Below are 22,186 nucleotides of genomic sequence, written 5' to 3'. Positions count from 1 at the left end.
CTCCAGATGTGCAAATATGGCAGAAGAAACAAGCTGTAAGCAAAAGGCAACTTCCATTGGCACTACGGCAATCCCCGGCTCAACATTCTATCAAAGCGAGGGAGTTCACCAGCCCCTCCAAATCTTCTGTGCCAACATTCCATGCACCAAAAGAACAGTTCCTGCCTACACAACAGCACATTGGAAACCACTTAGCAATTCCAAAACCTCAAGGAGAACCAACCCACAAAATATTAAGAAAAATATTTCAACGTCAGCTTTGATAAACATGTTTAATAGTCCGCTACTTTACAGGACAATTATTTAAAAGCTGGGCTTCAAGAAAGAGAAACATTGAGACTTAAAAGCTGATTTTCCAAAATCCTCATGTAAGACCTTGAGACATAAAAAGTCAGGTTTGTTCAGCCTACCAAGAACTGGACAAGAAGCTCAGAGTTGTGATTTTGCTAAAAACAGACACTGTACATAGGGAAGGGAGTCACTGTCTTTCCACACTGCCCTGGATCAGCAACAGCCATTCCCAAATGTGTGCAACACCCGCAGGCAGAGCCAGCACTCAGTTCCATCAGTGTTCCTTGTCACCAGGCGATCATTTTTGGGACGCACACACCACCTCCCGTGTGCAATCCTCCCTCCAGCGAGGTCACTGGGAGCGCTCTGCAGGAACACTGCTCTTCCCTGCCACAGAACAAGGTGTTACAGACACACACTGGGGGAAAAGCCCCACTCACGGAGCAACCCAGACCTGTGCACAACTTCTGGGCTGCGCGTAAATGCACAACTTGCTGCTTTCCAGGAAGCACAACACACAACTCACAGAATTACCACTCTCCCCACTACTGACAAGAAAGGTGAGTGCATATACACAAATTAAAAATTAACCTTTTCCTATTCCCAGGAATAATTTGGGAAGTTTAAACCAAATAAGAAAAAATAGAATTCTATTTATTTCATTTGCTCCTTAGTTTCAGAGAAGTTAAAATAGGTGTCAGTACAGACACAGCACTTTTTCTTCCGTAAGACAGCAAACCTGCTGTGGCCATGCAACTCAGAACTGCATTTTGTGCCCACTCCACCATATTAATCCAAGTCAATCCAAACCCAAACCTCCAAACGTGGATGAAGAATCCATGTTTTGGAGAAAATCAAGTTGAAAAGAAAGTCTCCACCTTGCAAGGTTCCTCAGGGGAGAGCAAGGGGGTCACTTCGGTCCTACCCGTGGTATGATGGGCTGGTGCTCTCTGCTGTGAGTTCAGTGCTGCCCGTGCAGGACATGGCCAGGTGAGGGGCTGTGCCAAACTGCAAGGCCGACTGTCTGCAACGGCGTGCACCAAAAACAATTGTAAAAGTCATCTAGTTGGGGTCCTCAGAGGAATTCACTGCAGGAAGAACAAGACTACAGAAAAGATTCCTAGACAAAGTGTAGACCAGGAGAAGCAGCCGTTACCTCCTCAGCGGGTGGGGAAGCCCCCTCGATGGGTCCCTCCACGGCCCCCTCTGAAGCCGCCCCGCTCACCACGGAAGTTGGTTCTGTTCCTCTCCCTGCCCCTTTCACCCCGTCCTGCTGAAGTCCCTCCTCTTCCTCCTCCCCTGGGAGCACCCCCGCCCCGGTCGGACTTGGACTTGGGTGGTGGGGACTTGGGCCGCAGCCTCTCAATCTCCTCGGTGCAGCCGGTCAGGTGGGAATTGGGAGCCGTGAAATACGAGGAATACGTTTCTGCGTTGAAGTTGCTGTTTGTGAGGGTGGGTCCCACCGTCAGCCAGCCTGGGGAATAAAACCACAGTCAGCAGAAGCAACAACAAACTTCAGGCTTCAAGGCCACTGTTGGCCTTTTCCCAGGAAATGAACACTCAAGTGACAGGGAGAGACACTTACTTACACATCACCTGCACTTAATGGAATGAAAAGTCACCTCTAGAGTTGTTGAAAAGTTAAGATTTCAGCTGGGTATTTCTAATGGCTTATTTTCATTTTTCAAATTTTTTTATTACATGTGGCTGTGGGAACATTCATGCTGTGCTTTCACAAGCCCCTACCCCTTCTTTCTACTTGTCCTTACACCACAACAGTGTTTTTAAAAAATACAGAAGTTCAACCAGACTAACCTGACTCTATGAGACACTGACAGAAAAGAATCCACCGACAGCAGCACTGAAGGGATACCTGAACAATGTGTCCTGATCCATGTATTTCTATGCATTTTGCATCATGCCAGATGCAGCACCCACTTGAGACACTGGGTCTTCAGACACTGGCAATAGCACTAAGCTCATAGGGGTTGAAAATCAGTTGGAGAAAGAAATCACTTTTCTGAGAATTGTAAACATATGGGGGAAAAGGAATCTCAACTGGATTTTGTTATGCTCACTGAGGAATTAAATACATGGACAGGCAAAAGTACTGGTTAACAAAAATCTTCCTTGTGGAAAAAATAATATAAATTATAGCTCTCATAAACTTTCCAAACAACAGTTCTGTGACGGACAGATCTTCACATGTACCAAAAATGTATCTCCTTGAGATCTGCTGTCTGACCTGTGACATAGATCTGGAAACCTCTTTAGGACCCTGAAATGAATGTTATTGTTTGACCAAAACCAACACAGCAGTTACCTGGTCGAATTGTGCTGTCCCTCCCAAAGAGGTGAAGCCGCCGTCGCCCGAGGCAGAAATGCTCAATAATGTGAAAAATCTCCACAGGTTTCTCTATGTTGCCGATTTCAGGCTCCTCTGTGATGATGAGGTCGATGTCGACGTTGGCGTGGATGAAGTCCCCATCGGTGCTGCGGCGCACGGTGCCCTTGATGCCCATGAGGCAGTGCTCCTGCACACATACAGAGCTGTCACCTGTCACACCTACTGCTGTGGCACATGAGCCCAAGGGACAGCAAAGGCAGTTCTAAGTACAGTACATCCCACTCTTACATGAGAGAAAAGTCTGAAGCATGAACTAGAGCAGAAAAGCTGGAACTACCAAAGGAGCCATTTAAGAACAAAGCAGAGCAGTACTTGAAGCTGAAGCTTGATAAACTACACTATGAGGTGGTATAACTCAAATCAAGGCTGAAGTTAAGATATTTGGACTTCTTCAATTACAGAACTTTAGGCTGGAAAGGCTGAGAAGTCTCCACAAGGCAAATGAGAAAAAGGTGATGGTAAGAACAAAGGAATAGTTATTAATTATGATTAATACCTGCTTTAGCATTCTGATCCTAACTTTACTCATACAATAATTTTCAAAGTTTTCAGTCATAAAACAGACAGTGGAAATAAGATGTACTTTTCATACTGTACCTCTGTTAACAAAGTAGCCCTCCAAATTCCCCTCAGGCTCCTTTCTAGAAGATATTACCACATAAAAACCTACAACCACTACCACACTGTCGGTGCACTCTCAGTCAGCTCATCAACATCAGAAGTGTTCTTGAGCTGTAACATGCATTGCTTTCCTTCCTTCTACAACACTGCAGACCAATTTAAGTGAGTGATACGTGGCATCCATGAATGAGGAATCACCATGATTGTTCCCAGATGAAAAGAGGCTCCTACATACTCATTTCAGAGCTCTCTTTCTGGGAATATCCATCTTGGATGAGTGATGTTCCCCAGGATCAAACACTCTGACTCACTAAGCGCCACCAGATGGCTCAGGAAACAGTTGCAGACAAGAAAGAGCATGTAATCATTCCCAAAGTTTGGAAAGGGTTTGCAGAGTTACTGGGTAAACATGAAAGGCACATCATCAGACCTATCAAATCTTTGCAGATGATGTTGCACTCATGCAACATGCATGTCTGGACCTGGAATTTACCTAAGTGGAAGGCAGAATACTGCTAAGCAAATCACCCGCCAAGCCAAGCCTCCTCAATCTAGTCCTTAGGAGAACTATCCCGAACATTCTACTTCCATACCACATAGCATGTCACTCACAAATACCTGGGATCCTGTGACATCCATGGAGAGATACCTCAGCCAAAAAGAACTGAACAGCATTTGCTGCTGTCACCACTGGCAAACACAGCTTGCCCAACAGGCTGTTTGTTCGGTCAGAGCAAACTCACTCCATTTTAGTGTTTATCACAAACAGTGACCTCAGCCCAACTCTGGCTCGATAAACAGAGGAATTCCCCCATAGCAGAAACTATTTTTCTTTGTTAAACAAAAACATAAAGGCCCCCCCCCAATCCTCCTGTGTTAGTTTTAGCCTTGCCTGCATGAGCAAACTGCACATATTTGCAACACTATATGCAATAAACACACAGTATTTATACTTATAAATATTTATAAGTAATACAACACACTTTCAAACAAACTTCAGATTAATGTAAATGCAAGTCAAAGAATGATTCCAGATATCCTAAAGGGAAGTTATACTCCTAACAATGGCCAATCTGAGACAGACTTGAGGATGTTTAATGCTAACGAATGATTAATGGATGAGGAAGGAGTCCTGAGGTTCACTGACATGTGAAATGAATAAATTGCCAGCCAGCTCTCTCTACTCAGTAAAACTGCCAGTTACGCTCACATATACCCAAGACAATTATTTATGAATTCAATTTGTATTTCTCCAAGTTTTTGAGCAACAGACATTTGAGTCTCAAATCAGAACACTTTTTTTTCTCTGCACCTCCTTCAATACACATCCTCCACAAAGCATCTTTAAAAAAATGGTTTAAACCAGGCTGACCCATTCTATCACTTGTGCTTTACAGTCACCTCCAGGAAGGCAGGAGATGCTGTCTGAGCTCTGGTTCCCCCACACCTCTCTCTAGTCCAAGCTGTGGGCACACACCGGCTCGTGTGCATTTAGAACCAATAGCCAGTCTTCTATAGTTATTTTTTATTAATAGATTGATATAAAATCTACAGATTTAAAGACTTCTTTTGACACTGAATTCAGTCAAATTCTAGTGCTAAGTTTAGTTCCATAAAATGTGCTTTGCAGAACATATCTTGGAAGTCCTCCTGTTGGCTTTCTCTCAAGCCTGTCAGCAACACCAGGTGTGTCATTAGCACAGAGAGACAGAATGGAAACAAAGACGAATGGAGCCAATCCTTTACCTTGGTTCTTTGGAAGACAGCCTTAGGGTCTAGAGTCTTGGTCTTGCCAGGGTTGTTCTTATTTGTTTTAATCCAGCAAATATCCTCACATCTTCTGTAACCCCATTTGCGCAGACACTAAATATTATAAACAAGTAAACCAGTTCACACTACACAAAAACATCAAGTAACCTGAACTGAACACTCCCTTAGGCACTTGACTTTTCTTATTCAAGGGCTGTCCAGCTACTACCAACCTGTCTATGACTAAACCCAATCCATCTGGCCAACTTCAGACCGAAAAATGGCTAAAGCAAAGAGATCAGTAACCACAGGCTGCCCTTGAATGGTCATTTGTGAATTGTTTTCGTGGAAAGCACTGCTCAAACTGAATAAAGAATGCTTCAGCACAGCAAGAGCCAATTAGGAATTCTTATTGCAGCATCTCCAACACAAGCAGCGTTTCCCTGGCCTGCAGAAAGATGACAATTGTATCTCAATTTATGCAACAGGAGGACCATTCTCCTAGCACGAATATTTTTGGCAGAAAACTCCTGACACTTCTGTTTAAAAAGTTGTAACTTGGCAACCTGCTCCTGTGTCAACATGCATACAGCAAACCCAAGACCCCATGGAATTATGCTTCCTCACAGAGTCAATGCCTCATCTGGACATTAACACTATCCAAATAGTTAATGCCATTTAAAATCACATATCCTCTAGCACAGTAACAAAACATCCCTCAGTAGTTAGGGCTGAGAATTCCATACAGGGAAAAGTCAAAGATAAAAATAAACTCTTAAGCCTGTCCCTGATAAATTGAATTAAAACAACATCTTACCACTCGGCCGAGATCCAGACCCTCGCCTGAGCCACACCACAGAAACACAAATGACCTTGGGGCTGCAATTTCTTCAATTTCCAATTTCATGATCTAGTAATAATAAATGCAATATAAGTGTTCCTGAATTAAATAAAAATCACCAGTTGTATCAGGATGAATACTGAGTCTTGAGGCTCTGTCACAGAAACCATCAGGAAGCACACCTGGGGGCGTGAGGGAAGAAGGGAACTAATTCCTTGTTTTGCTTTGCTTGTGTGCATGGCTTCTGCTTTCTGTATTAAACTGTCTTTGTCTCAAGCCGTGAGTTTTCCAGCTTTTACACTTCCAATATTCTCCCTGATCCCTCTGGTGGGGGAGTGAGTGAGTGGCTGCCTGGGGCTGGGCTGCCAGCTGGGGTGAAACCATGACAAACAGAAATTCTACCTGTACAAAAAATTCTAGGCTTAAAAGACCAATACAACCCACATTATCTCCTCCTCAAATCTCTGCTTCATTTTATCATTCCATTGGCAGCAAAAATATTTGATACAGAAGCCATAGTACTCTGTTTCTTTTCCTCCCTGTAAGGTTGTGAAGATGTCCTAAAAATCCCAGTTTAATTCCTATCACTACGTAGGAAAGACATTCTCTCCATTTTCACTTTCAGGAAGAGCAGCCAGAATTTATGAGGACAGGGGTTCAACAATGACAAATGAGTAACATTCAAGATGAAATAACTTCAGATGCAAAGCATCTGTTAGTCATCACAAGTTGAAAGGATTCATCTCTAACTTGCTAACACATCAAATCAAGCTTCATTCAGTGCCACTCTGAGGAAAAATAATGCAGTAGGAGCCATTCTAAGAGGATTTAACTCCAAACCAGGAGGATGAGTCCTGCCTCCAACACTTCCACTTTTTCTGTTAGGATGGAATGTTTTTTCCCTGGCAGCACCACCAGGCACCATTTAAAAAAAAATACAAGAGAAAGACTTCCATGGATGAGATTTATCTATTTGGTTAAGCTTCTAGGGACTATAACTGGGGTTTGACCATTAAAATTTCCTACCCAATCAGTACTTGGAGAACGGAGGAATGTCGGTAAAGCAAACTTACGTATACTTTTTACTAGAAGACCAGCATATTAAAAAGCATGTGTTAAGAATCTCAAGAACTTCAAGAAATAAAGGAATATTTTCAATGGACATTCAGTATTTCAACAGCAAAAAACCAAACGAAAGCTCAGGGAAGGTAAGGGCAGAGAGAAAATCCACTATTACTTGGTTTAAGTTTTCAGCCAGGCTCAGAGAGAACAAAAAGTTGTATTTACTAATTTAAACCCTGACATTATTTGCTTAAACAAACGTATGAAATGTTCACAGCAAAAAAAGGTACTTACATCATCCCAGGTCCAGCATTTTTCATTGGCAGTAATGCCAGTCTCTCGGTAATATTCTTCCAATGGTGGCTCCAGGAGAATCACATCAAATTTGGACTTCAGTTCCCTAATATCAAAGGCTTCCAAGTCTGCTTGCAAATACCTGTTTAAACAGATGATGCCAGACTGCTTGGACAAGGTGCAACAGTGGCCTGGGAACTACACTCCACAGAGCACTTTTGTGCAGCCAGTAAAGAGCAGGGTCTCCTGGGTGGGTTGTACACCTCAAATGCTCTAAATCCAGAGGAGATCCATTACACATCCTCACTTAATGGAGGCTGGATGCTATTGCATTGCATTTTTTAAGCAGTCTTAATAAACACTTTTTAGGATTCTAACTTAGCAAGCAGTAAACAGATGCCCACACAGACTGCACAACAATACCTAGTAGAGGCTCACTGCACTTTCTGCACACCCGTGGACTATAATAGCAGGAAACATAAGCATTTAAGAAGCAAACACTCACTACCTGGCTAACTGGGAAAGTGGCATATTTTAAAAATTATTCCAAAAGTTCTAAATACTGGAAACATTGTTACTCTGTGTATAGTATAAATGTATTTCTCTATTCCTGTACCAAGCAAAATTCCCCCCCAACACTGACTTTATTAAATACACGCTCACACAGACTTATGACTCTCCTCCACACCTGCACACCACTCAATGCTCTATCACTATCGAAAAATTACACTGTCTCCCCCAAATTCCTTTAATGTTAAGAAAGCTGATCAGCAGACCACCACCCTCCCCTTCCCGGACAGCGTGCAGAAGAGATTACTACTCCCCACGTGTACTCGGTGCTGTCAGAGGGCAGCATGTGATTACTGTTTTTTCCACCCTCTTGTACTTTATGACCAAGAATGCCAAAACACACCTAGGTTAAAGTAGCAGCTTGAGTTCTGCAGTTCGCACTCAGTTGTTCAGACAACTATTTCATGGGGTTTTATGTGACTATCATTAAATAAGGTGGGTTTCTGTGGTACAGATTAAGACTACTGCACATGACAAGCATTAGGTTAAGTTCAGAGAGGTTTGCATCCCTGGAGTAACATGCTGCACACTGAGGCTGTGTCTGACATTCAGCAAAAGCTCTGAGTAATTCAAAGTCCATAAGGACGTATGACTTCTACTCAGCCTAAACATTTTTGCCTTCAACTCCAAAGTAACATGTGATTGATGGATATGAAGATAATAGCTGAACTATACAAAACAGCTGGTACATGAAAAACTAAGGTTATATTAAGAGGCCAATTCTTTAAAGCTGTTCTTGTTATCATAAACCACATGATAACATGAGATTCACCATGACATGATGTTCTTTTAGTTCCCAAATTAAAGCCTGCAGCCAAATGAGTTGACAGTTTGCTCTTAAAAAAATCAAAGCTTTAGATACTATAAATAATCACATGTCGGAAAGAAAATCTAGTTTATACACTATATTAAACATCTAGATTAAGCTAACAAAAACAGAGTGCTCTTATTCTTCTATGCTACAATTCATTTGTATACACAAACAGAAAGAGACAATGTAAATTCTACGCAGGTGCTGAAGAAAGAGATTTGCAAAGCAGACAGCTAACTTCAGACAGGTCTGGAGAAGAAAGGCATTTTCCACAAGAACACTTACATGGGAGGAGTGTTAGATTTAGATATCAGCTCATCCTTCAATCTGATGAGCTCTCTAAGTTTTGGATATTCTTCAAACCTATCTGCTAAGCCTAAGAAGAAGAAAACATGAAGTTAACAACTACTTAACAGAGTAAATCTGTATCAGTTAAGCATTGTCCAGTATTCTGAATAGGTCTAAATGTTAATACGTAGCCTCATTTTAATTTTTGTTAGAACAAACCAAACCCTTTAAAGCAGTTTTTTGTTCAGCACTTGACAAAAGCCTCCTGCCCTGCCCCAGCTAATTAGGGCTGTTACTGATGCAATGTCTATGCTCTGATCTTCTCTAGAGCACTACAGTGGATCAGGAGTTCACAACTCCAGTTACCAGAAGGAAACCACCTTTCATCTAAATTAAAAGTGCCAGGATGATGAAAGAAGTTATTTTGGTTTTCCCCAATAAATAAATTTATATTGAGATCTAATTACCATTCATTTACAGCATACTCTGTGTAATCTTTGATGACTGTTTCCCAGGTGGCACCTGGGGTGTGGCTGGTTCCCTGAGGTAACCTTTACATTAAGATTTGGTGCTGTGGTGCCAGTTGTGAAGATCTGAACACATGTTCCTACATTTAGCTTTATGAAGTCAATTTTCCAACCTTTCATGTGTACAGAATGCTAATTAGATCTTCTGCAGCAAATGTTGTAAAAAGGAAAATACATTTGAAGTATATTTTGTTCTCCCTTAGAGACAATGGGTTTGCTATTGCCAGCAGCAGGTTCAGCACAAACCAACAAGGGGCCATTCCTGCTTCGACTTTAGTAGGAGTTACTTAAAAGGCTTTATGTTCATTTAAAAGTACAACTTGAAATGGTGTTAATCAATTGGAGAAAAAACCTCACCCAAACCCACAAACCCTTCATCTCTCTCCTTATTTTAAATCAAACTTAAGTCCCAATCCTAGGATTGCAATGATAAAAGCAAAGTTCTCAGTACCTAACCTCTACTACTCATGCATAAAACACCCAAAAGCTATTTTCATCCTTTTCCTTAAATATGTAACAGCTTAAAACTACTACTGTGTTCTCCTGATTTCCACCACTGTGCTGCTTCCAGCCACTGTGAATCCAATACCCCTGGGCAACAGAGACAGAAGCCAGTTACCAGCAGCTAAGCAATAGATGCAAAAGAATTTTCCATCCAAAAAAGCCCAAACTAACCAAACCCAGAGCCACAGGTCTCTCCCTCTTTTCAAACAGTAACATCAGAAAGACATAGTTGGGTGTTGTGGAACCACTTGTTCTACTTTGGGCCGTGTCCAATGACACGCACCACCTCAGCAGAGTTTTGACCATGGTGTGGAGAATGTGTGCTCACCAATGTGCAGCTCTACACACAGCTCAGCCCTGTTAAAGGTTCACGCCCAGCTGCTGCTGCTGCTGTGTTCATCTCCCCACCAACACCTGCATGAGCATTTGTCCTGTCCCTCCCCCACTCATTACACAGCAGAGAAGTCATGGCACACAACATGGGCTGCTACTCTCTGTACTCATTTCCAAGAACAGTGTAGAACTTTATCTCAACTACATAAATGGGAAGCCCAAGTGCTTTTGAGATAAAGATACAACTGAGTCAAAACAGCCCATTTTTCTTAAAAACCATCCAGACGTGTTTCACAGAAGCATTCACAAAATATAGAGAAGAATAAACGAAAAGCCTCTGGAGGCAAACCAAACCTCTTTGGGCTGCTGTCTACAAACACAACCCACTTGCCCTGGCAATCTTACACTTGATAAAATACAGAGAACTGCTGCATAAAACTGCAGAGGGAGATGTCTTGCTTCTTTTAAAAACCAAATGCTAGGCACCTATTCTGGGAAACAGGACCAAACTGTGCCTTAGTTTTAGCAATTTTAAATTCAGGCCCAATGTAGCATCATTTCAGTAGCAAGTTAAGATATATCTGGATACACATAAACTCGAAAAACATCCTCCTTTAAACTTGGGCATTCTAACGAGCTGTCAGCAGCTACCTCATTTAGCTGGGCAACATTATCCATACTGCTTCCTGCCTTAAAGGTCAGTATTTTCCATGCTTTACATGCTTAAGAGGCAATACAGCCCAGTATACAGGTGAACTGTAAACTTCCAAAGGTTTCAAGATCTGCTTATTAAACTCATCTACTTTCTGGACTCAAAAGAGCTTAGTTTGGGAAAAAGATCCTCCTGGTGAAGTATCTTCCAGTAAAACCAAGGGTAAGAGCAGCCTTAGCAACAAGGACCTCCTAAGTAATTGAAAATAAAGATGTCTAAACCAATATGTATGCACACTGAGACAAAAAACCAGGAAGTGTTTGTGTACCTGCACTTCCCAAAAACTGTAAGGAATTAAAAAAGGGAAGAAAAAGAAGTGCTATTGAATAAAATGAGTTATCCTCAAACAGTTACTGGCTGTGACATACCAACGTCTCTGATGAAGTTCTGGGGTCTGTGTCCTGTATCCACAAAGTGCTGGCAGTAATCGTTGTGTGGATTTAAGCTCTGAGTGCCCTGGAGAACAGGAAGAAGTTCAGTGAGAGCAACAGGAGGTAACTGGACATACACAGACACGCTGTATGTGTTAGCCTGATAAATCAGCAAGGAGCAGATTATCTTTTCAACATGCCTTTTAAGTTCCACTGGTTAGACCATCCTTTTAGTTCCAAATCAGGCCCACCACTCCTGCAGCTCATTGTGAGCTGCCTCAGAACAATGCAAACACCAGTTACAGACAGATCTTTCACAGGAAACTTCTGTACTTGTGAGTTCCAGGCCACTACTTCAGCCTTTAAAGCTGTATTTCAGCCCCCATCGGCTGCAGAAACAGTTTAACACACCTAGGCCAGCTTTGATGACACTTCCAATTGCAAAAGCAGCTCACCTTAAGAAAGGTACTGGAATCTTTGTAAATCTCTTCTTCATAGGGCAGGTTCTCTTCATCTTGCTGCAGCTCTACCTCATCCTTGGAAATAAAGCAGGGATTACAAATGTGCATACAAGATGATTGTGCTGTTTCTGTCCTTTCCTTAAGAAGCAGAATCATAACGAGAACTGGGCTGTCTACAAACAGCAGATCCAGCTCCAGTGTTGGAGGGCGAAAAAAAACTATCTATTCCCCAAAAAGTCTGTAACTCTCTCACCAGCTCACCAGAGGAGAGTGTTACTGGGAAAGGCCTCTGAAAGAAGAATAAAATAAGAACCCCTTCATTTCCAGCCTCTGACAGTGCCTTACAAGGTGTAGAACTTTTAATTTTTGTCCCACAAAACTTTCACTCCTTAGACAGAAACAAAGTATGTATTTCATTGAGGTTCTTCTGCAGCAGAACTTCTGAGCATTTATATCCACACAATCATCTCTTATCTTCCAGCTTAGCAAAGTCCACGCTTGGCAGAAACAGCTCATGGTACATGTCAGTATTTCACTTGGATTGTCCTTAAATGTAACTTTAACATTCCTATTCTATAGCCCCAAAATTTACATAAAATATATCTAGAGAGCCACCAACTGTTCATTCAAGAGATTTCTGGGATTCAGAAATCTGTTACACCGATGTACTCTGAGCATCCAACACAGAACTCAGAGAGAATAGAAACGCAACTTTCTGCCTTCCCACTGATCCTGGATCAACCCAGTATACAGATTTATAAAATAAAGAACTACTAAATGATATCATTTACCATATTATTACAGCTGTATTTACCCTATGCTACATAAGCTGAGTGCAGAATAAAAAATTAAGCGTCGTCTCTCCCAATTTTGCTCCCTCTAACTGTAGAAACCTTTAAGTAAACTTCTGTTATTTCCAAAGTGGAGCTTTGAACCAGCTTCTGAAATGCCTGATGTGATAAACAGGTCACAGCTTCCCCTTCTCTATTCAGGTGATGAACTTAAGAGATACACAGCAGTCATTCTGCTTGTCTGTTTAACCAGATCAAAACAAGATTACTATCAGAAACAGCAAGTGTTTGCAAGGAAAAGAGATGTACAGACAAGCAGCAGCAAGTGTTATTCAGGCCAAAAAAAAGCTGAAAGCTTGAGTTTTACTAAAAACTGCTTATGCCATCATAAGTTACACCTGTTTCCCTCTTCCATCTTTCTCTAAATCTTGCCCTTCTGATGATAAGCACCAGTTAGATACCCGAGTCATCCCAGTTCTCTTCATACCTTCATAAGTGATTTAAAAAGTCTTGTGACCACAAACAAAAGCCCACACCACCACCTTTCAAAGGGAAAGGACACAGCCACAGCAGAGACAGAATGACAGCAGCGGTTACACAAGATACTAGGTTCTTGTACATTAATTATCTGTGTTTTCCAAAGCATCTGGTATTAAGTTGCTGAGCTAGGGAAACAGAAACTACCCACAATATTCAAACATATTTTATTTCAAATGACTGGAGATACATGTAATTCATCATTCAACCAAGTAAGCTTTTTTCAGCCTCCACAACAATGGCATGGAAGCATCCCAAGCTTGCAGGCCTCTGCTTGCAGAAACAAAGTAGAACAGGGCTGTCTCAAATTAGGCTGGCAGACAGCAAAAAAGAACAACAAGTGGCTTTGTACTCCACACAAAGTGAAAACTCCACAAACCAGACACTCACACAGGTTCAAACAATGGAGTCAAATCACCTGGGGAAGGTGAGGGGTGGAACATCACGAAAAGCTCCCAGAGGGTGGTGAAAAGCCTGGCAGTAGCAGCAGACACTCTAATCCCATTATCTGTCACTTCCAAATACAGACTAGGGAGCTCAATTAACCCCGGGACAACTGTTACAGTTCCACAAGAACAAGATTATTTAAGGAGTTCTCCAGAACCACAACTCAACTTTCTGACTAACATATACATTATTCACTTTCCCAATAGTTTCATCTCTTCCCTATCGCCCATCCCCCGAGGCTGGCAAGGCAGAGCCAGGCTCCAAGACTGGAGTCAAGCTGCCAGTGGGAGCTTAACAAGCAGCGCTGCTTCCCACCCTTTGTTCTCACATCAGCCTGAGCCTTATGAAGAAGCACCACTATAAATTTACACTTATTCTACAGAAAAACCAAAAACAGACCCACAAAAGAGACAAACAAACAAATCCCCACAAAAATTAAAACACACTGGGTTTTTTTGGTTTTTTTTTTTTTTTATCAGATGTTCCTACATGCCTGAGAAGAGTAAAATACTTCATCTTTTACCTCAAAAACTGCCCTCATACAGGTTCGAGGGCACATTCATTTCCACCAAATCTGAAGCCAGGGCAAAAAAATTTTCAATCACTGCAGAAGACTTACCTGATCCCATCACATAGAACCCAACTCTGCAAGTCAGGGATATAGAGACAAGTCACTTCACATCAGAAATACCTCTGATTTTCTGAACAAAACGGGCAAACTTGCAAGATTTGCCCACAATACTACTAGTTAAGTCTATTATTGCTTTTGTCTAAGTTGCATTAAACACAAAACAATAGGGCTTGACACCTTAAGGATCCAGATTTTTGTATGAGTTCATATTACAAGACTAAATTTAAGCAGGTTCAGAGTGCTCAGGAAAAAGTTACATAAATGCAGATGGAATTTTACTGTTCTTATCTGCTTGCCAATAGGGAATTAGCAATGCCTGCAGGAAACAGCTGATGACTCCGCTATAGATATTCTACTCTGGGGTTTCAAGTTTCTTATGTCAGTTCATGTGCTCAACTAAACTTCATCTGAGCTACTGTTATTAAAATATTCTTCCATTTCAACAATACAGAAAAAGTCTGGCCACTTGCAAGTGGTTACAGCCCACCTCAGGGTAAGTCTTCTCCATGCTGATTAGGAAAATCTTAATGATAAGACTCATGTGCTTTGCCAACCCAAGTGACTTATCTGTATATACTTTACAGGTAATTAAAATTTAGTTCTTTAACCATGTACTTGGCGAAGAAGTAAAATAAATTGATAACAAACCTTCTACCTGATGGTGACTTAATTTCTTTACTAAACAGGATGTACAGACTAATACTTATTATGTTAAAAATAATGTCTGGTCCTTTACAGAGAGACTTTCAAAATCAGTCATCAAGAACCATCTTGTCATACATTAACTTTTTGGTTTACTAAGGTAAAAGACAGACATTATTACAGAAAGATTACAAATCTGAACACAAATGTAACACAATGAAGACTTCGTATTTCAAAAATTACTGGTTTTAGGCATTCAAGAGAACAGCAGACACTGCACTATTTCATAAATACACTGACATTGATTCTATTTAACCACAGAAGCAAGGTTACTAGAAGATGGAAAAAAGGGAGAAGGAGGACATACCCTGCAACCAGATCCCAAAGCAAATCTTAAAAGACAGCTGTATCATAATCATGCCTTTAGAAGAAAGCTGTCATATAGCTTTGGGATGAGCATTTTAAAAATGAAGGGCATGGAGTTTGACAAGCACTCATTCTTCAATGACCATGGAGGCATTTTGGTTTGTTTTTTTTAACCTAGCTCTTCCTGGGCATTTTGGACACTTGAAGAACACCCCAAACCATGCCTCTTACTTCAATTCCTTTAGAATCCTTTGTTTCTTCCACTGCATTCCTTGGCACTTCACAGACAGGTCAGAAGCCACCCTCAGCCTCCCTTGTCTCATCCCACAGCCCGTGCCTCCTGTTAACTGCAAGCCTCCCTTTTGACACAACAAAATTCTGGTCAAGATTCTTTTTGTGTGTACCCAAGGCTACACACATTTTACCACTTCTTCCCACAGCTGGCCATGGCTCGGTGCTATTCCCTGTGGGTACTAACACCTAAGCCTGCCTCCTCCTAGGAGCAACACTAATTAAGCCTCCACACATCGGGGTTCCGTGTGTGTACAGCTCAATGCACCTATGTCACACCTGAGGTGAACCACGTAGCATCTGTGTCCTCTCTCTCACATTTCTGCAGTGGAAGGCATCAGAGGAGATGACACTGTGGAACACACATATTAAAGGATCTATATACATCACATTTATTTTTATATACACATGTATTTTCTAAGTATCTCAAGGACACAACACCAGAGAAAAGTAACTTTTTCCTCTTTTTCTTACCTTATATTCTTCAATCTCTTCTTCATCAGCTTCTCCCTCATCTGGATATTTACGTTTTGCATTTGGTGCAGAAGTATCATAAGCAGCCCTATGAAGAGCCAAAAGACCTCATATAAAAGTTTCTGTCTCCAAACAAAATTGTTCAGGAATCTTTGATAATCTGCCTTGACTGCATGTTACAAGCCTGAAACTATTTCAAAACATCATACATGATACTCTGTCAGTGTATTTGAGTTCAGCACAACTTATTAAGGACAGAACTCTTCAAAAGAGTCATTCCCTTTTCTTTCTCATTTTTCTGCTCTCAAAAATACAGTTTATTTTAACCGAAGTGGTACATCTACAGAATTAAGCTTTCCCTTCCATTTCTCATTTTTTTCTGTTCTAAAAGGTACAGCTTGTTTTACCCCAAAGCAGTTTGTCTACAAAATTAAGCCTGTTCACACACATGTGAGAACTGATAAGCAGTAGCTGCTCTGTCGTAGACACATCCGCAGTTCCATGAGAACTTTTAAACTAAACTTCCCTGAACTGCGCTTAGCAAAAGCATGAAGGCTCTGGGGCAACACAGATGGCCCATTCTAAATTCAGATCTCGGTTTTCCCACACAGTACGTTTTTAACACCAGAAGCAAAAGTCAGCCTATATTTCGAAGCTGCAGTTAGAAAGATATAACTAGACCCTACTCCCCTTAGTCAAGGCGTTGATTTGACTAATTATTGCATTTTCTTTCACCGAGTGCAATCACATCGCATTTCCCGGGCCTGTACTGCTATCGAGCCCCCAGTTTCGCACAGCCACCGCCCGCCGATACCGACCTGCAGGTCTCCCTGGTTTCCGCGATCTCCCGCTGCTCATCTTTGCTGTTGAGCACGGCGCCGATGCTGTCCGCGTTCTCGGCCCCCAGCTGCAAAGCGGGAAACACGAAGTCACGCCGCGGTCACCGCGGTCCCGCCCCGCACACGGCCCGCGGGCCGCCCCAGGCCCTCGCCCCCGCAGCGCCCCGGTCCCTGCGGATGCTCCGGGCCGTACCTGCTGCGCCAGGAGCTGGCGGCGGAGCTTCTGTCGCTCGCGGATCTCCTGCAGGCGGCTGTTCATGGCCCGCACCAGCCCCTCGCCGCCGCACTCCCGCCGCCGCCGTCACTTCCCGCCCGCGCGTCACTTCCGTGCCGCGCAATTCCCTCAGGGAAAGCTCGGTGCCCGACGCATCGCTTGTTTGCGTGGGATGCAGGCGTTGTTCAAGTGTAGGTGTAAAGTTCATCTTCACTCAGCCGCTGCAGTGCACGGTGCATCCCTGAGGCGACACCCAGCTCAGGCCGTGTCGCAGCTGTGACCATTTAAGCACCTGGTCGGTTTTTCTAAAGTACATCCTTTATATCCAATTCCAGCATCCAGTGTAGTTATTTGTAGGTTAACCTTCATGTTTCGCTTTCATCTTCTAATCCTTTAGAAACTTCCGCTGTGAGGGAGTTTTGCAGAATGTTTGAAGCTCTTTTCATCTGATTTTTAGTGTCTTTCCCGCTTCCTCCTTTGTCCCCTCTCCTATGTACTGTCTGTCTGGGAATGTGTCTAATCCATATTTCATGCTGATTTTCTGAGAACTATTCAGAATGCAACAAGAATGAAGACGGAAATAAAGGTCCACAAGAAACGTCAGTCCCTACTGTCTCACAAAAGGAAACTTAACAAATGAAAAAGAAACTCTACAAATTATCCCGCAGTTACAATTAATGCTGATGTTTGCTTTCCTGACACGGACCAATTCTTCCTGTAATTGCCAGACCCAACGATGTGGCCAGCAAGAGCTGAGAAGTGCACTCAGCTCTGTGCTACACAGAGCATGCTGTTCCTCTGCTGGTTTCTGAGTGCCAGGCACTGGCATACTTTCATGATACAAGATGTTACTCTCCTTTTTTGGAATGTGGCATATATTGTGTACATGTCAATGACATTATGCAGGTCACACTGAAAACTGAGAAAGATGCATGAAGAGAAGGAAATGAAAGAGGTGTAGACTAATACAGAAAGAAACCATTTCCAGCTACTCACATTTCTCAGTGATAGAATATCCTAGAAATATGATGGAGCTTTTGAAATGTTAAAACCCTAAAATACCAAAAGTTGTTTATCTCCTTCGGGAATACATTACTAGTTATAGTGTCCTATCTATGGAAATGTTATGGGAAAAAAAAGCTCAGTAGCTGTCTCATGCTACTGTACACTGCTTTGATATTGTTGGCTGTAATGAATACAGTAGAAGTCTCTGCACAGTAATAAAATCACTTCCTCCTGGATGTGATCTGATGAGGTTTGTAGGAGCCTGCACTCCATTTTTAGAACTGGTTGCTAAGATGAGCTGATCTTTACAAACATTAATGGCTATGAAGGTGTTCTGCTGTATACATGCACTGTTTCAAAACAAAAAAGTTGTGGTTTTGCAGAATGCTCCATGCCTTTCTTCTTCTCTGTGCATGCTGTGGTTTCAGCTCTCCGAGCCTTGTATCCAGCCCATGTTTCTGTTAAGGTAAGTTTCAGACCAAATTCTTGCTGGTCTAATGGTGACTAATGAGTTTGTGGAAGTGCCATCAACTCTGATCCATTATCCAGATATTTTCCTTCATATTTACGAAGCCAATTGTTTCCTCATCCTGTTTTTATTTAACTGATTATCCCTGAGTAACTTACGTTTCACTTCTCTTTACTGAGGTGCACTCAATCTTTTTAATTGCTTCTATTGTTGAGGTAATTTTGAATTCAATTCCTGTCCTCCAGCCTACTTGTATCTACTTCCAGTGTCAGGTGGCTGTGCAATAAGTAAACATGCTCTGCCACTTTTGCTTATCCGTTTATGGCATTATAAAGTATTTATAAAACACTAACAAATAATGATAAAATTTCACACCCATTTGGGAATTGTGTTACACTGACATATATTCAAGTCTAGACTACTCCATTTAGCAAAAAACTGCTACTTATTTTGTGTTGGTAGAAATGACTGAAAAAGTTACACTGAATTAGGCCCAAACTGCTTAATTTAGCACTGTTCTCTCACTTTAATTGTTCTTCACATAACAAAACTCAAACTACATTGTGCCCTATTAGATGCTAAATAAATTCATAAATTAAAAACACCAAATGGACCAAATAGATGAAATGAGAAAGAAATTTATCTCTTAACTCAAAACAGATTAGTAGAAAAACAGAAAATAGAAGAATATTTTATAATAGAAAAACAGATGTTAGCATGGACTAACATCACACTTCTTATTTCATGTCCTTTTCCCCTATGCTTTCAATGAAGTACCTAGATCTACCTCTTTCGAAATATCTTTATACATTGTTACCTCAGTTTTGGAGCCTATTTTGAACAACTGACAGTATCCCAACACCCAGGGACCATGGCTGCGCTTGCTTTTCTACCTCCGCCTTAAGCTATGTCCCCACCAGAAGGCAAATCTGACTTAATGAGTGTATTGCAAAACACCACACCCCTGAACCTGTACAAACTCACTGCAGCAGCTGCGCTTCTGTTTAAAAAGCTACTGGAAGTAACTAAGTAGCAGCAGAGTCTCTATTAGGCAAGTACTGCTTGTCATTAGTAAGCCCACAAGCATCCAGCCAAAACAGAGCCTTCATAAACACTCTGCCACAGGCTGTGGATAATTTGCCCGGCATGTGGTGCGATTCCACACTTCATCTAGATCAAGTTGCACTGCCATTTGACCCAGCTTTGGACATGTCCTTTGTGATGGACATGAAGCCTTGATGTTGGAGCTGCTTGCCTCTGCACCACAAAATCATACCTGGATGTGACCATTAACAGGAATTTTCAAAGAGATTCTGTAACTCCTTTGCTTTTGAATGGCATCGTATTTCATTCTACTTTGTCAGCAAGAATAAGTGACTTGCACACAAAAGTTTAAAAAATGATAAAAACATTTCTAGTTCCCATAATGGAATAAACTTAGTTTCTTAAATATCCTGAACTAAACATTGCTCTGGCTTCCTCGAGCAGTATCCAACATTGCTGGAAGAAAACCAGCAGGATTGGAGCAGAATTAGAGAAGCTTTTTGAACTGAACTTCATTTTGCTGAAAAATGTGGATGGGTCACAAGAGGATTTTAAGACCTTGCACTGGATTTGTTAAATTGCTGGGAATGAAAATGATTTCTGCTTTTAAAAATTCCTCTAATCAACATGTTTTGTTCTAGAAATGCCACGAACTACCAAAATTAGAGTCCATATTCTTAATTCAAAATATTCTATTTACAGCTATTCGGACTTGACATTAGGAAGCATTTCTTTATGAGAGGATGATCAAACACTGAGCAGGCTCCCTGAAGAGGTGGTCAATGCTCCAGGCAACCTGTCAGTGTTTTAGAGGTGTTTGGACAATGCCCTTAACAACAGCCTTTAACTTTTGGTCGGCCCTGAGGTGATCAGGCAGTTGGACGACGTAATAGTCTGGTGTAGTTTATTCTATTCTATTCTATTCTATTCTATCCTATTTTACAAATTCAATGTGTTAATTTGTGTTGCAAAAGGTAAGATTTGGTCTTTTTACATTTCTTCCCCCAAGTCCCACTTGGTCTGGAGATCAGGCAATACTGGCTTCTCACCACATTCAGAGAATGCTTTTCAACAGAAATGTCTGTGTATGTGCCGTAAAATACAGCATGAGAAGAGAGGGTGGAGTGCAGCTTTATACTGTAGTGCATCTAGCCTTGTATTTACTCCTTAACACTGCCCCCTTAGTGAGGCAAGAGCAAATCTCTAGTAATTACACAATTCAGTGATGTTATTTGTTCTACTACTGAGCTGAATTTGATCCACTCAAGGGCAGTACAGCTCTAATGACATGATATCTCTTGGCTTTACTGTTACAAACCAAAGCATCAAAGAAGTGTGAATTTGTAATGCTTTGAATAAAAAAGGCCATATTTCAATAGTCTCAGTGTTCAGTGACTTCCAGACTTAACTCTACAGGCACTGAGATCAGAAAATATGAATAATTTTCCTGTTTTCCCTGTGTTTTTAGAACAAGATAATAAATTAGACTACCAGTTTTATGTTACAGTCAGAATCTGTGTCACTGCTTGCAAAACAAACCCATTCAGTTTTATGTTTAAATGTGGTACTTGTGCACATGCTCTGTGGTTGTCTCAGAGCTGGTTTGTTTGCACTGACTGGCAATAAAGGACACTGCTACTGTGCAGAATGTGACCGGATATGGCAGCTTTGTACACTGAAAACCTCCTGTGTCTGAAGTCTCTGTGTTCCAGAAAACTCATCCTTATCTATTACCTGACATACTCAGTACTTTTGTTTTCAGTATTATTTAATGTTTCCTGGCTACCTCCATATCGAAATAGATGGAATATTTTGCACCAGAATGTTATTTGCATAAAATATTTTAAAATATAGCCCTGAATTTATTGTTTATCTTCTTGTTATTCCAGAAGATGGCTTGTAGTTAAATCTTAGAGAAAGGAGTAATTCTGTTTTTCATTTTTCCTGGATCCTAGGAAATACAGAGAGAAATTTACGAAGAAAAACCTACATATGCAGAAAAAGAAAGTGGACATATGGACTATTCATCATTGGAATAATTTCCCCAGGGAAGTGGTGGATTTCCCAACATTGGACACTTTTAACGGTGCTGGGCCATCCTGTCTAGACCGTGCTTTTGCCAAGAAAGTTTGAACCAGATGGTCCTTAAGGTCCCTTCCAACCTGGTGTTCTATGATCCTATGATGTAAATTGCAAGTCCACCTCCTACAGCTCCCAGCACAAGTTATTTACTCGATATCTAAGGGCTAAATGAAGGCTCTGCTGAAATAATGGCAACATTCTGAGACATGGTTCCAAAACAGGGTAATAATCATCATAAAGCAAGGAGAGGTTTGAAATTTTACATTTTTTAAAGTTAACAGTATTTCTACTTAATATAACTGGACATTTGGTCTGGTAGGATTTAGTTACATACCATTAGGAGGTATTGTGTACAATAACAATGTTTAAAAGTCAAAAGTAAAAAAAAAGTAGAGTGTACAGTAATACAGTGCTTATTTACAAAAATAAAGTGTCCTAAACAGATCAGTATAAAAACAGAAGTAACTGTTTTGTATAGCTATATCGACAGCAAAATATGTTGCTTTTCATAA

The 22,186-nt window shown here is 41.3% G+C and overlaps 1 protein-coding gene across 3 annotated transcripts in view; it reads right to left on the bottom strand.

The window, feature by feature from the left end:
* Nucleotides 1–924: 924 nt before the first annotated feature.
* Nucleotides 925–22,186, bottom strand: part of METTL14 (methyltransferase 14, N6-adenosine-methyltransferase non-catalytic subunit) — a 65,168-nt gene continuing 43,906 nt past the window's right edge. The window contains exons 5-15 of one of the 3 annotated variants that reach the window (XM_082281882.1): nt 17,054–17,622; nt 16,840–16,928; nt 16,022–16,109; nt 11,837–11,917; nt 11,379–11,466; nt 8,932–9,022; nt 7,266–7,407; nt 5,886–5,978; nt 5,066–5,182; nt 2,615–2,825; nt 925–1,765 (exon numbers count right to left, since the gene is read on the bottom strand). In XM_082281882.1, the coding sequence (XP_082138008.1) occupies nt 1,452–1,765; nt 2,615–2,825; nt 5,066–5,182; nt 5,886–5,978; nt 7,266–7,407; nt 8,932–9,022; nt 11,379–11,466; nt 11,837–11,917; nt 16,022–16,109; nt 16,840–16,928; nt 17,054–17,119 (1,380 nt within the window). In that variant the 5' untranslated portion in view covers nt 17,120–17,622 and the 3' untranslated portion in view covers nt 925–1,451. The remainder of the gene's footprint in view (nt 1,766–2,614; nt 2,826–5,065; nt 5,183–5,885; nt 5,979–7,265; nt 7,408–8,931; nt 9,023–11,378; nt 11,467–11,836; nt 11,918–16,021; nt 16,110–16,839; nt 16,929–17,053; nt 17,623–22,186) is intronic. The other 2 variants (XM_082281883.1, XM_082281884.1) reach the window with 2 other exon arrangements.

This window comes from Coloeus monedula (assembly GCF_965178545.1).
Source record: "Coloeus monedula genome assembly, chromosome: 5".
NCBI lineage: Eukaryota > Metazoa > Chordata > Aves > Passeriformes > Corvidae > Coloeus > Coloeus monedula.
The sequence above is the reverse complement of the archived record's forward strand: the minus strand, read 5'-3'. Positions and strand labels throughout refer to the sequence as shown.